The 15,577-nt window shown below is 34.8% G+C and overlaps 2 protein-coding genes across 2 annotated transcripts; one reads left to right on the forward strand and one right to left on the reverse strand.

Annotated features, from left to right (window-relative positions):
• The first annotated feature begins 3,786 nt into the window (after positions 1–3,786).
• Positions 3,787–9,446, forward strand: LOC132275152 (peroxisomal adenine nucleotide carrier 1-like). The gene is made up of 5 exons (XM_059776562.1): positions 3,787–4,142; positions 6,834–7,065; positions 7,850–7,996; positions 8,301–8,461; positions 8,743–9,446. Exons 1-5 carry the CDS (start codon positions 4,000–4,002, stop codon positions 9,029–9,031), a joined length of 972 nt encoding a protein of 323 aa, XP_059632545.1. The 5' UTR covers positions 3,787–3,999; the 3' UTR covers positions 9,032–9,446.
• Positions 9,447–9,823: 377 nt separating this feature from the next.
• On the reverse strand, positions 9,824–12,772 carry LOC132275154 (uncharacterized GPI-anchored protein At3g06035-like). Its single transcript, XM_059776563.1, has 2 exons — positions 12,616–12,772; positions 9,824–10,676 (listed from the first exon to the last, which is right to left on the reverse strand). The coding sequence occupies exons 1-2, from the start codon at positions 12,695–12,697 to the stop codon at positions 10,171–10,173; spliced, it is 588 nt and encodes a 195-aa protein (XP_059632546.1). The 5' UTR covers positions 12,698–12,772; the 3' UTR covers positions 9,824–10,170.
• Positions 12,773–15,577: the final 2,805 nt, after the last annotated feature.

A 15,577-nucleotide genomic window follows, 5' to 3' on the forward strand; every position in this document is an offset into this window, starting at 1 on the left:
AATTTAAGTCAAATCAGGATTAAATTAAAGAAGAAAAAAAAGTCAATAATATGTTGCACATGGTGATTGGACAGCATGATTGGGCAAGCACTTTCAGAGCATATACATAAATGAAAAAAAAATATAACAAAGTCTCCGCACGTGAAAGTAAAATTGTGTACATCTAATTTTTCTCTAGTATCTTGAAATGTCGAGACGAGTCAGTCTCATAGAGGCATATCCCCTTCAAAAGCAATGAACATTAAAAAGAAGACAGAGTAAAAAGGAGGGCAATAAAGCTGGTTAGGACATTCTTTTGTTTTTGTGGATGAAAGAGGGCCTTATCACTTTTGAGATATACAAACTATACTATTGGGCAAGCACTTTCAGAGCATATACATAAATGAAAAAAAAATATAACAAAGTCTCCGCACGTGAAAGTAAAATTGTGTACATCTAATTTTTCTCTAGTATCTTGAAATGTCGAGACGAGTCAGTCTCATAGAGGTATATCCCCTTCAAAAGCAATGAACATTAAAAAGAAGACAGAGTAAAAAGGAGGGCAATAAAGCTGGTTAGGACATTCTTTTGTTTTTGTGGAAGAAAGAGGGCCTTATCACTTTTGAGATATACAAACTATACTCCATGTGATCATATCAGCAAGGTGTATCTAACAGCGAGGATTTGTACTAGCACCGTACACAATTGGGACCAACAGATTTGGCCATTCTTAGAAAATCTTAAAAAGTTAACTAGAAAAACAAACACAACAAAGAGGGCATGTAGACATTGGGGAGTTTTAAGTGCAAGTTGGGGTGTACCATTCCATTCATCGGTTGCAGTCACATGTAGGGATGTGCCCATCTGGGGTAGGTCAAAATTAATTGCTGATACACACACACACACACACACCATGATTTTCTTTCCCTTATTATCTAAAGCATTTTTCTTTTCAATTCCTAGATATCCATCAATGGCTCACAAGTCACATTCATCGTGGAGATAAGCATCTACTCCATTCAACAAGCACATGTTGGAAAATTAATATATATTTTCAGGCATCCTATTACACAAAGAGGGAAGGACTAATTTTAGTACTATGATATTTGAGAGGTTTTAGTACTAATGCGATTGCATACAACTAATTCAAAGTTACACAAACCTCATTTCCAACTTTTTATTTATTTATTTATGTTATATATATATCTTTCTTTTGAATAATTATATTATAATTGATTTTCCAAGCTGTGCTGTATAGCTCTCTTTCACCTCGTCAAATGAATAAATTTCCTTCAACAACATTCCTTGTCTAGAAAAATAAGTGTAAATAGTATTACTCCTTCACAAATAAGACTACATCTATTTGGTTCCTCTATTAAAACTCAACCTTCTACTTCATCTGAGAAGGAGAGATTACGGATACTTATACTATTGTCACTTTTTAAAGTTTTATAAGTTCATAAAATTGTCCGGCTATAATTTTTTTAAAAGTTCAAGCAAATACACATATATCATAAATTTTTATTCTCACTACGAATCAAACACTCAACTTCTTTAAAAGATGAGAATTTATATAATCTAAACTAGAGTGCAATGATTGAATCGACTTATTGTCACATAAATACTTGCTACTAACTTCTCTTTATCTCTCTCAAACTGAAAAATTATTATATGGTTCGATCAATTAATTACAAATTTTTGTGTAACTAAAATACTAAATCAAACCGACACACTTAGTTGTGTAGAAGTTTGTGAGGGACATGTATGCAAGTGTCGGCCAACTAATAATTTCTCAGACGCCCACCACTCTATAGTCTATAGACCTAAGCTCGGAGACAAGTAAAACCAACCTAAAAAAGGGGGCGCGCAAACCTGACTTTTATTCCTTCTTTGGTTCTGGATAGCATTTTGTAGCCCCCACCTCTCTGTCTCTGTGTGGCTATGGCAAGGACACAATTACTAAAAATGATATTGGTAAGAGTGTTTGTTTTTGCAAATGGCAAGTATGTAAATTCACAGCTAATAATACAAGAATGGTGACTCTGAAAGTCCCTTTTGCAGACGTCATAAAAAAAAAAAAATTTTCCTTTTAGAAAACATATTTTGTGCAATTTTGGAAGTTCTGCTATACAACTCCACATAAAAACAAACCAAGCTTATTACGTGTAAACCTTTTATAGAAGTGACTTGTTCGAGTAAGAAAAATGTCTTTCTAACCAACCAAGCAAGTCGATCGAGAGAGAGAGAGAGAGACACTGATATTCTTTTTTCTCTCTGCCCTAATCCAACCCTTTCCCTTCATAAAAAAACATACATTTGGTCCTTTTCCTTTGTACTTTAAAGTAGACTTCCATTATTAAAAAACATACTTTTCTCTCTCTTTCTTTGGAATATTCACCTTTGTTTGGAACCAATTTTTTTTTAACTTAGAACTAGAATTGGATTATAATAACAATTATTTGCAGTCTAGAATAAATTGCAATTTGAATATATATATTTGGTATCATTTTGGATAAGTGACGTAAAAGATATGAAATAGATATATGGTAAAACATGAGAAGTGAAAGAAGATTGTACTAGTTGTGGAGTATAATTTTGAAAAGTTTTTTTTATTTTTATTTTTTGGACAAAGATTAAACACAACCAGGGATGGAGCTAGGATGTAAGGTAAGTGGGGGCAAAAATAAATTTTGGGAAGCAATAGTGCATTTTTAAAGTAATTTTAGTAGGGGTAAATGTAATATTTCATAGGTATATTACAGAAAATGAACAAATTATAAAGATAAAATACTAAAAAAAAAAAAAAAACCTCAGTGGGGGCAATTGCCCCCACACCCTTCAATGTGGATCCGTCCATGAACACAACCAGAAAGATCAACATCAATGGAAGACGGAGCCAAGAGGACCACATTTCCCATTCATATTGATAAGTATTTATTTTGATAAGTTAAGTAGTTAGTTATAAAATCCTTTCAAATTTTTCTAAATTTCTTATTCACAATAGTCCATTTAAATCTCATCAAATACCATTTCCTTTTAAAATCCCATAATTCCAAACAAATCAAAATTCTTTTGAAATTCAATTCTCGTCAAATCTTGAGATTCTAAACACAGTGTTAGGAAACGTGCAACCACTCTTCTCCCTAGCCCAATTCGAAGACTCTAACATCCTTTTTGAAGAGGAGAAATTATATTATTTAGACTAATGCTCATTGATGAAGGTAAAAACAAATTCAAAATAATATTTTCTTCCAAGCAATGCTCATGAAGTATAATAAATCTAAGTTATCTAACACTCTTTGTCCTCGCCAGCCCACTCAATAAATTTGGTAGTGGAATCCATCACATTCTTTGGAAACAAAACAGATGAATTAGGTCCATTTAATTGAAATGAGCCTTTTTAATCCCATGGCATTGTCATAAAATGTGAGCACAATGAAAACTTAACCAAACAAAAAGATGAATAGACATGATGAAGTCTCATTCCATCACCCCATTTCTCTCTTTCGTCTACGCTTCCTTTCCTCTTGCCGAAGAGTATTATTTTCTCTTGCCGAAGAGTATTGGAGAAGTCAATTGGACATATGATAAATAATTTGGATGTTGATGGGCAAGAGCAAACCCTTATCCGCTAAAGCCAATAATTGACTGCTCCAAGGCCCGTGGAGAGATAAGCCCACGTTTTTCAAAAGTGAAGAGCCCAAACCCGTGATAAACGACGCGGTTTGACGGGTCAACCCACACCGTCCAAACAAAGACAAAAAGAGGGGTATAGGAAAGCCCACGCTCACGTTCCGAATCCCAATATATTGATCGCTCAGTTTGTATTCGTCTACGTCAGATTCAGTTCCTTTCTCTCTATACAACTACAACAACTAAGCTTTCTCTCCCCTCCTCAACCAAATCAAACCAAGAAATACTCATTCAATTTCCTAATTCTTTACCCTCTGGATTCGAGAATTTCTTTTTCTTTATTTCCCTATAATTTTCAGTTATTTTAAATAGATTTGACAGATTATTATGGCATTTGATCTGGAATCGTTAACAGAGGCAACATCAGGTGCCATTGGAGCACTAGTGAGCACAACCCTGTTGTACCCATTAGATACCTGCAAGACTAAGTACCAAGCCGAAGTTCGAGCTCAGAATCAGCAGAAATACAGGTTAGATAAGATATTATTAATCTTGTGGGTCTCACATGTGCGCGTTTCATAAGATATATATATATATATATATATATTTTTGCGTTTCATAATTTATTTCTTTCTCATATCTTTTCATTTCATGGGATTTAATTGTGCTCTTCGATCTGTTTGTAAAAATTCATGCTTTGTTCAACTAGTCTAATAAACCCTTGTTAGCAAATTTATTGAAATGCGAACTTTTAGAAGCTGATGAATTCATGCTTGTGCTTTCGGGACATCAAAATTGTTAACATAAGTATTGAATTTTAATCAACGGCTGATAAATTAGTAAGCATTGTATGTAGGGAATTGTCAATTCTATATAATTTTTTAGCCACTCTTTAACCTTTGATTATAGGGGTTTGCCCGAACACGACACATTTAATATGGTGGTTTAGCAGTCATATTTCTTAATTGCATCCCATGGGGAGAGTTCTTGTATCTTGGTCTGTGAGGCCTCTGGACTTAACCCATTTTGGTTCAAGCCAGAATTATTAAGTGAAGATACACTGCATCTGTTGAGACATTTTTTTGAGGCACTGGCAAGAGTGGTAGCAATGCAGACATAAAAGGGTTTATAACCATTTTATTAGCATTTTCCATTTCAATTCCCTTTTTCTAATCAACATGAAAACATGAAAACACTTGATGCATGTAGTATGAATTATTTTCTTGTTAGTATATTATAGACATTATTTTCTGTAATAATAATGGTATAATCACACATTTGGGCTGAGCTGGCCCAGTTGGAAGAGGCACTCCCTGAGTCGTGTGGGAGTCCAGGTTCGACTCACCCCATCCTCCCCCCTCCTTGCTAGGTTAAAAATAAAGAAAATTAAAAATTAAAAAAACATTCGACACCTCTTACATATTTGTCACCTAATTGCTATCCAAATCCACCTCTCCTCTCTCTCTTTCTCTCTCGCGCGCGCGCACACACACACACACACACAGACAAGTGATTGCATGCAACACACACACGTGCAAGCACTTGTGCGCATTCAGACTTCTCTTTCATGCCAATTTCAGACTCAGTAACCTTCTCTTGACCTAACCCCAAGGGGATTTCGAATCTGCTTGGAGCCATCGCCAGTGAATTTTCCAATAATTACCCGGTGCATGTGGGACGGGGAACTGTGTGTGCCCGGTGGTAGATTACGGGGTGCTGTAAGAGACCCGACACCACAATTGTTGGCTGAAAATAAAAAACCATATTCACTCTCTCAGTTGATGCAACAGTGTTGCCTCTTGTCTTCTTTTCAATATACAACTAAGGTATTGTGATACCATTGCTTGCATGTCTTCAGTTTCCATACACCATGCATCTCTTTTGGTACATCCCACTCGTTACTAATATTCTTCACTGACCAGTTCTATGAATCCAATATTTAATTATCCTACAAGGTTAAATAGTGAGCCAGAGAATTAAGCATTCAAATATTTGGTTGTTTGAATTCAAGCCTTTCTGCACATGCTTGTATGTGGTCACAACTTGCACATGTGCTGCAGTGACCATCTTGACGTCATAGACTATCTCAATTTGAATTTATTGATGGGATTATATATATCTACAAAGAAGGAAATATGAGATTTTAGCAAGAAACAAATTTCTTGATGTTCAAGAAGCCGTCATTTTTGCAGTTCGCATAGTTACTTTTTGTTCTTATTGTGATCTAGCGAAGGGAAAGCACCAATCCTTGAAAGAGCTACCACAACACTACTTAATCTATGCTGCTTAGTGAATTGAAGAAAGTCACTCCCGTAGGGTGAATTCAATTACTCACATAGAGGAAATGAAAAACTTAATTAGTCCTAAGTTTAAACTTTAAGAAGAAATGAAAGACTCTGGATCCCAGCTGAGCTCACGGAAGGCTTGAAGAATTAGGCATATTGGGATATCAGCGCTTATCTCCTTGATTGAATGGCCGCTGAAGAGTGAACAGAGTTAAATCAATGTGTATGCTGTTGGAGTTACCTTGGGCCACTCCTGACTTGAAAAGAAAACCGGGGGGCAATCTTGAATCAGTGAATTAGCTTAGCCATGAATGCTCGATCCGGACAAGAGGGCATGAGCTGGTCCTCTGTGAAATTTTATATGGCATCAGTTCTGTATTTTGTTGTATTTTATTTTATTTTTATTTTTGGGTCCTAGCAAAGTACTCACTCACCTACTTTGCTCCTATAGGGACTTGAACCCTCAATCTACCACTCTGGGAAGTAGAGGAAATACCTAGGATACAACACTTGGCGCAAAGCTGTTGATTTGGTCAAGGCTCATTTGAGATGCAACGCCTCTTATATTGTTGCCTTAACATGAATCTTGGTATGGCGGAAGTGAAATAACCCCCATTTGTCATCCTCAATGTGCTTTTCTCAAACTTGCATTTTGTTCTGTTTGAACACAAAAGGTTTCACTACACCTTATGTTGAATTGATTGAACTCCTAAATGAAAAAGGAATGGAAGAATCGGGAATCCTCTTAGAAGTTTTGACATGATTTTCTATGCACAATGCTTCATATATTTACAACTGGTCATATGATGATCTTCTACTGAATGGCTTATGTGATATTACCTAATACTTGAAGCCAAACTTACTTTGAGAGCCCAGGCAAGAAAAAAAATAAAATTTCAGAAAGGATTATCTAATTTAACCCTTTGGCTTATGCAGGAACATTTCTGATGTTCTCTGGGAAGCAATATCTACCGGTCAGGTTATTTCGTTGTACCAAGGTCTTGGGACAAAGAACCTGCAGTCTTTTATTTCACAGTTTATATACTTCTATGGATACAACTTCTTTAAAAGGGTGTACTTGGAGAAAAGCGGATCCAAATCTATGGGAACAAAAGCTAACCTGCTTATTGCTGCTGCCGCTGGGGCTTGTACTGTCATAGTGACCCAGGTGAGTTTTTCATTTCCTTCTTTTTCCGTTCTTTTTGTGGCTTCTTGTTCTGCTTCTGATCAGGATACATCTGCCACTTCTGAACTATGTTAAACACTCGTACTCTTCTTTCATATCAAATTATGATTGAACTGTGTTGGCTAAACAACTGAACATTTAGCTTATGAGATTCTTGTATAATTAGCATTGAATCCAATCTGATAGTTTAGGCTTAATTTGCATAGATTTGCATAGATGGCATTTGCACAGCATCTGAGGGGAATTATTGCATTGTACTTTCCAAAGAATTTGGGACAAAAAAAGGACATTATCAGTTCTTGTTATGCTACAACAGGGTCTTGGGAGGGAGGACTTGAGACGAACTTAACATTTTGTATCTCACAAAATGACTACTCTAAGGCCCAAACTAGCCCTCAATCGTTAAACTGATGAAACAAGCAACGGCCCTCTGTTTCCAAGAGAATTCGATAAGATAAATTTGTTCACGTTGCCTTGAAGGCATCGAGAAAGTCATCACAAAAATGATGATAAAAATTGAATGGCTAAACTTTTCTGAAAGTTTAATGAATTAATGTGAGAAAATCTAGTTGTTTGATCTATACACACAATGATAATCATTGAATGCTTTCAAGAAATAGATGAACGCATTTTGAGTGTTACAAAGGGACTTTTTAATGTCTCTCCTTATTATGTCGTTTCTACATTCCACCTCGTTACTCCGTTACAGTTCCCAATAACTACTTCAAGTCTTGATGTTAGATATCTAATTTTTTTGTGTGTTCAGCCTCTAGATACAGTATCATCAAGGATGCAAACAATTGAATTTGGGAAATCCAAAGGACTCATGGAAACCCTATCGGAGGGGACTTGGAGTGAGTCCTTCGATGGTCTTGGCATATCTCTGCTTCTGACGGCAAATCCCTCTATCCAGGTACTTGACTGTGCTTTCTAGTGTGAAGTTTTTACTGTCGTCTATATGCAGAATGTCATTGGTCTGATGTCCAAGTACTCCAAGAGTTTCTAAAAGTTATTTTAACAGTAGCATTACGTTGTAAGTTTTGTTTATTTTTATTTTCTTGATAAAGATGGTGGATTGTGAAATCTCATCCAAGTCATATCACAGTTGAAGATTGTAATCACCAACTCAATTTCTCACTAAAAATTTTCGCATTGTATATTTGCTAAGCCATATTTGATGAATCAAACTGAAACAAGAACTATATTGCTGTGTGCAGTATACCTTCTTTGATCAGCTGAAACAAAGACTTCTGAAGGGCCAGCTGAATAGCAGAAAAGGTACAGTGTCATCTCCAGAGGCCCTTTCTGCTCTTTCTGCTTTCATGTTGGGTGCAGTCTCTAAGTGTATTGCCACCTGCTTAACATACCCAGCTATAAGGTGGATTGTCTTATTTACTCATTCTTCCTCATCAATTCTTTTACACTTCCCTATGCATTTCCTGACTGCTATTTTCCTGGGGGGACTTCAGGTGCCTTGTGGAAATTACGTTAATTATATTGCTTTCGTCAAATTTGATTTTAAAAAATCATTGTTTAGATGGGAAGGCTTTTTAAAAATATTTGGAATATTAATTAAAAAAAAATCCCTTTCATTTATGTAAAGGTTCTCACAATTTTGTTGATATGAATTAGTTATGAATTATCTATGAATTTCGATAGGTGTAAGGTGATGATTCAGGCCGCCGAATCAGATCAAGATGAGAATAATGAAGCTCAACCAAAAATGCCACGAACGCGAAAAACGGTGTCAGGTGCACTCTATACCATTTGGAAAAAGGAAGGCTTACTTGGTTTCTTTAAAGGATTAAAGGCCCAGATACTGAAGACTGTGCTAAGCTCAGCATTGCTTTTGATGATAAAGGAGAAGATCACAAAAGTCACATGGGTTCTAATTCTTGCACTTCAAAGATATCTGGTTCTATCTCGGACCAGATTAAAGAGCACTTGAAAGATGATGATGATAAAAAGTTTTGCAAGGTTTCCTTGTAAATAAAGATGCTCCAACCACCTTGATGGGTTTTGTACCAAATGCAATAAGTGTGATGGACAGTGGAGCCAATTTTCATTTATAAGGAGAATTTGAATTGTAGTAGAGATGTCTTCTTTAGTTCTATTCCGTGTTGGGTAAAGTTTTGATTTGAATAAGAGTGTCATAGTTTAGGCCTTAAGGATTATTAAAAACTAACTTATTTGTAACCATTGTGCTTCATTTGAACCTGTACTATCTAGCTCTACCGTTGAAACTAGGCTATGCTTCCCATTGTACTAGTGAGGACGTTTATGCTAAGGCCACGGGCAAATGTTGAGGCAATGAAAAGGGTATCCTCAAAAGCCCTTGAATTTGGGGCTGCCTTAGAATTTCATGAGCCTTGTGAGGCTGGGTTGTTTCTCTTCTGGCCATTGTTACATGGGAAATCCCGAAAGCTGAATGATCCTTACAATTACATGTGCATAAACACTTTTGTTTGCAACTGGTTTTACCTTTGTCCGATTTGGGTGTTTAGGTTTTACCTTTGTCCGATTTGGGTCTAAACACCCAAACTCTAGGTCAAGGTTAGAGAGAATGCAAGACCTTAATGAATTCCTAGTTCAAGGGAAAAAAGATGAGGACAATAATCTAATGATAATATTTGTTAGCGATGATTATATGTGATTTCACTTGGAAGGGCCAAACAAAATTTCAGGATCCAAGTAAACAAGAGAAATACAAGGTAAAGAACACCAGAGTGAACAAGACAGGTAACGAAAAAATATGCATTGAAGCGAAAGTCATTGAATCAATTTTCTCCCCCTTTATCTCATAAAAATCCAGAAAATAGAAAATGACAACGAATACAAGAAAAGAACATCAACTCACAGGTTATGCTCCTCGTGGGTATGCCTCACTGAAATACTTAACCAGTTACATGTAGGGAACAGATGTTATTAGAACTTTCACCAACAAACAATATGGTGATAACTTAAGCCTTTCCATCATTACAATGATGGTCACCCCCCTCTGTATCTGTATGGTACACTGTCTGTCATATAGGCAATTTCAATGAAAAAAGCAATCAAACTAATAAATGCTCAAACATCCTCTTTAGCTCATATAAATATGAGGAAACCCATCAGTAAAACAGGCAAGTAGTGGATCGGACCAAGCTTGGAAGCTGAACTGCCTGAATTGGCAGCCTCAACAAAGCTTCCCCCAGGAGTGTTTGTGGTCAAAACGACAACGATCCAATTATCTTCACTACCAATCCCTGCTCCTGTATACTTGGAGTCATTGAGAAAATTGGAGTATTGGGACTGTGTGAAGTTAGTGAGGACAAGACTTGGAACCCGGTTGGGAACGCAAGCAGGCATTATGGTTCCGTCCCTCGTGCTGGTGACATTCAAATCGCACTTGGCTAGAAGGATTGGGTAGTTGGCAAACTGAGGTTCAGTGCCTGGTACAGTGTTGGAACCTGTGGTATTTGTACAGGGTTGATTTTGGAATTGGTCTGCCATTTTCTCAGCAAGGCACTCCGCTTTCTCGTTCTTTGTCAGAGCTGTCAAGTTTAAGGATGCTCGATAAATGTTAATGCCTTGTAGAAGATTTTCTTCCTCGTCTGCATGAAAATGGAGATGAAAAATCCAAGTGTTAAGATATTGATCAATAATTAACACACAAACAGAGGGAGTAGAGTGTCTTTGATAAGCTACAGTACCATCCTTCAAACTTCAAAGTTGCTATAGTGCACTAATCAGCATGCTACCACAGCAAGATAAGGCATAGAGATAACTTCTTTAAGCCACACGCAAGCAGAAACTTTAACATAACCAATTATTAAACAGTTCATGAACCAAGCCATAGAACAAAAAAACCAGTTGGTCCAGTTCTTAGTAAGTTTTGGATTTAATAACAAAATTTCTCAGCTTAGTTGGCAGGATAGGATTAGGTTATTATATTTGGTCAGAAAAATTGCCATCCCCAGAGGAAGATGCCAGCTAACTTAGCTGGTAGCCTGGTAAGACATCTTTATCCTGCAACTCCTTGACTGTCCAAAAAAAAGGGGAACAAAAAAGATAAAAAAGAAAAGAAAAAAGGATTGATTGTTAAACAAATATATCATATAAAGACTGAGTCGACTGACAGTTACACTAAACCTGTCAGCCCGAACAATCAATTTGTTAGTCTAAAAGTTTCATCTATCTCAGATTAAGTAAAAAAATTATTTAGATGTCATCAACTAGCTCCTGACTGAGTGATAAAAGGAGATCATTTATGGTATGTACTCACAACCAAGACAAAACGAATTAATCACGCAGGCACTGGATCGGATACATATTCCCGAAGTGTTGAGCCAAAGCTTGATGAGGTATTTTAAAATGCCAATTATGAGAAGAAAAAAAAAAAAAAAGGTATTTGAAAATGTGCATGGGCCAACTTGTAAGTTGCAAAAATGAACTTCTAACATGTTCTGTAAACTATATATTGCGTCAATTGCAACAACTAACTACCATCAATAATGCTTTTAAAAAAGTTCCACTTAATAAGCATACAAAGATTGGTTGAAGGATATATAATCACCCTATTAAAGTAGAAATGGGACAAGAAATCCCAAAAACCAAGCTCAAGGCCAGAAATTTCAATGCAAAACTGATTATTGGCCCTATTAGACCATGATTTACTATTGTGAAATGGATCTAGACCATACTATTTTTTCCACCGTGTTTTGCAGTTTCAGACTTGCATCAACCATCAGATTAGCCCTCAAACTGTTCCCAAAAAAGCTGAACTTGAGATCAAACATTTGTTCTCTGAAGAAAATTAGCTCTATGGATATAGCACAGGATTGCAAGGGAGGACAACTCAAAACTGACCCGAAATAGTAATGATAATCAATTTTGTATGAAAAAATTCAGATCAAGATTCTGGTTAGTATTATAAGCACAAAACATCCAATATATATCACATTTTGGAAAAATTTTCTTTCTTTCTGTTAGATCTGTATTTGGATAAAACAATAGTATCACAAATTACAAACCTCCTTTGATCTCTTATGCAAGTACCCGCAATATTTTGCAAAACTAATTATAAGATATGCACACAATTTGGACTCAGAAAAACAAGATAATCAGAAGCATCAAACATTAAAACAGCATAAGTGAAAAAATATGTCTACACAAATACATACATACACATATCGAACCAGTATGTTTGAAAAAATTGGCACATACCCAGTTCAAATCACTTGGATTCAGATCTGCCCTCGATTTTGTTTCTTACAAACATTTCAAAATTAGTGATACCAAGTAGCAGAGTGAACTCAGCAGTATAAACACATACATATACACACACATCGATGCAAAATAAAATTAAGAACCATTTAAGAGAAAATACAGTAGAGTATCAGAAGTTTTTCACATATTAACACAGAAAAATCATCAAAACAAGAACTCGAAAGTGGAATGCACAATTAAAAGGTAGCTGTAAAGATTGAAACAAGAATTTATAGAAATTTATGAGATCAAGAAATGAAATAATGTGAGTATAATGTATATTACCATCGCATTTGACCGTGTGGTTGATGAAGAGAATGGACTGAAGAAGCAGAGAGAGGAGGATACAGAGTCTTAGAGACGCCATTGCTGCTGTTGGGACCAAATGGCCGGTGAAGAGTATTATATATAGGTGGAAACGCGGCGATCTGATTTGTACGACGCCGTCTAGGTAGAATATCATTTTCAGTATATTAGTTTTGATTTTATTAAGGCTTCGTTTGGATACGGAGGAGAGAAAAGAAAAGAAAGGATTAGAAGAGAAAAGAAAAGAAAGGGAAAGAAAGGAAATGATAGCTATAATGTTTGGATAAATAGGAGAGAAAAGAAAGGAAAACATAATATACTTGTTTGGATAAAACAGAGGAGAGAAAAGAAAAGAAAGGATAATAATGAAATTACTATATTACCCTTTTATATATTTTGATAAATAATCATTCATAACTTGATAGCATACTGATTTTTTTTTTTCTCTCCCTCAGTTTCATTGGAAACTAAAATTAATAATAACTAAAAAAACAAGATAACTTGATAGCATACTAGTGTTGTTGTTTTTTTTTTTTTTTAATAAGTAACTTGATAATATACATATAACTTGATAGCATACTTCGAAGATAGATAGATATGGGTGTAAGATTTTTATACCACATTTTCTCATCTCTTCATAAACTTTAGGGTTTTTTTTTTTTTTTTGGATAATTAAAATAATACTAAATAATTAATACCAACTAAAAGTTAGTATATTCTTTATATACATATATATGGTTCTTCTATACCTGTAACACCACAAATATGTAGCCACACCCCTAATTCCCTGTGTTTAGATCAATATTTGCTTGTCCCTTACATAGGTAAACAAATTTTTTTAAAAGAAGAAGTAATATATATAAGTAAAAAATCACTTCTCAAACACTTCTCAATTGAAGACAGAATAGGCTCAATTCACAAAAAGTAAAATTATAACAAAACGACACAACAAATCACTTCTCAATTGAACACAATATAGCCTCAATTCACATCCAAGCTACATTCACACGCCTAGTATAACATAGTACACAGACTTTAATCCATTATAGTTTTTTGTTTCTACATTCACACGCCTACTCAGGAATTCATCAAGACCTTAAAAAAAAACATATGCCATCTTCAACACACCATACGAAGTTCTATAGAGCTTATATACCAAAAGCTCCATAACAAAAAAAATAAAATAAAATAAAATAGATAAAAAAAAATACATAATTAAACTTAGACATAATACCAAGTTCTACTAATTGTTCCAAAATATTACCAACTTAAAAGACATTGTCAAAAGTTAGTATAACCGAAACCATTATCAACGTCAAGAATCATTGGACATCAGTTCCTCCAGGAGCATCTTGCGAAGCACAGGTGGGCAACCAATAAATTGTGTCATTCTCTCAGGATGGTCACGCTTAGTCAGAAAAATAAAGGCCTTAACAGCTGCATGCCCCTCTAATCCAATTTCCGCCAAAATCTTAAAGAGTTCTTCTTCATATTTTCCCTTTTGGTTGCACTTCTCATAAATATGGTTGAATGTTTTGTGAATATCATTTCCCTCTTTTAGAGAAGCAGCCACACCTCTCACTATTTCAATTATTTCATTATCTCCATCAACAGTCGAATAATTCCTTTTTCTCTTTCCTTTTGAAGAAGTGGAATGGGAAGGTGCACTTGAAGGTGTTTCAGGAGACATCATATTCATATTCTCAAACTCATGATCCATAAAAAATGTATTATCCAAACTTACTTCATTCCGGGACACCATGTGATCAATAGCATCAATGCTCTCCATTAGATCATCATTAGGACTTGACTCCCTTTCATTTAAGGGTTGACAAAATATGGGTTTTTTTTTTTTTTTTTTTTCCTCTATTTTTCTTTTAATTTTTTTTTTATAGCATTTTCAACATATTAATTTTGATTTTTATTAAGGGTTGAATTTTTTTTTTTTTTGCTCTATTCCTTCCTTTTTTTTATTTTTTATGTAAAGATCTGTATGTTATGTTTAGAGCACCGAATTAGTACATTGAACTAAAATTTAAGAAAATTGAGTTTAAATTTTAAATTAATTTTTTTATAATTCTAAATTCAAGAATTTCAATACTTTCAAACATAACATTAATTTATTTTAAAGCAAGCTAATTTTTATACCACATTACTATAAAAAATGATTATAGTAATGTGGTATAAAATTGATATTTGTTCTTTTGTCCGGTTTAAATTTTATACTTTTTAGATTAAAATTTTGTACTTACCCGGTTCCATCCAAAAGTGAATTTGGGTTTTTGTTTGTTACTACTTACAGTGTGAGGTAATGGAAAAATCAAAATGAGTAAATGTGCTGATTATGATTAGTTTATTTGTATTTGTACATCCAGGTCTAATTTGTTGAACCTAATTGCAAGAAAAATTATTAAAAAAAATTATATGAAAAAATTCTGTTAAGAGGTGAGGTTAAAAGAAGCAAACGGTAGTTGGATACACAAATATTATTACTATTCAAAATTGTAGTTGTCTTCCTTTTCATTTGGTTTTCTTGAAGAACCAACATTGTTCGTTAAAATTATTGATTAGTTTACACATGTTTGGTCAAAGCGAGAGTGACTCTTTATCAGAAATAGGAAAAAGAGGTATAAAATGGTGTGATATATATATATACAATTATATATACATTGAAGTTCATTGTGTGGCGCCCAAAACTTAGGTGTTCGAGGTACATCATCATTATAAACCATCTATGATAAAGACACATGGCCTAGAACTACAAGTCTAACAAATTTGAAAGGTGTCATTACTAAATTAATTACTTTTCCAGAGATGATTTATTAATAAATTAATATGCCCAGCATTAGCACATACACATGCAGAAAGAATCTTTCCCAAACTACTAATGATGCTTGGGCATAAAGGACAGACCTAAAACAAATCTCTTGGCACCATTGGA

This window comes from Cornus florida, unplaced genomic scaffold (genome assembly GCF_030987335.1).
Source record: "Cornus florida cultivar Cherokee Brave unplaced genomic scaffold, ASM3098733v1 CherokeeBrave_3.0.0_Hap2_Chr09, whole genome shotgun sequence".
NCBI lineage: Eukaryota > Viridiplantae > Streptophyta > Magnoliopsida > Cornales > Cornaceae > Cornus > Cornus florida.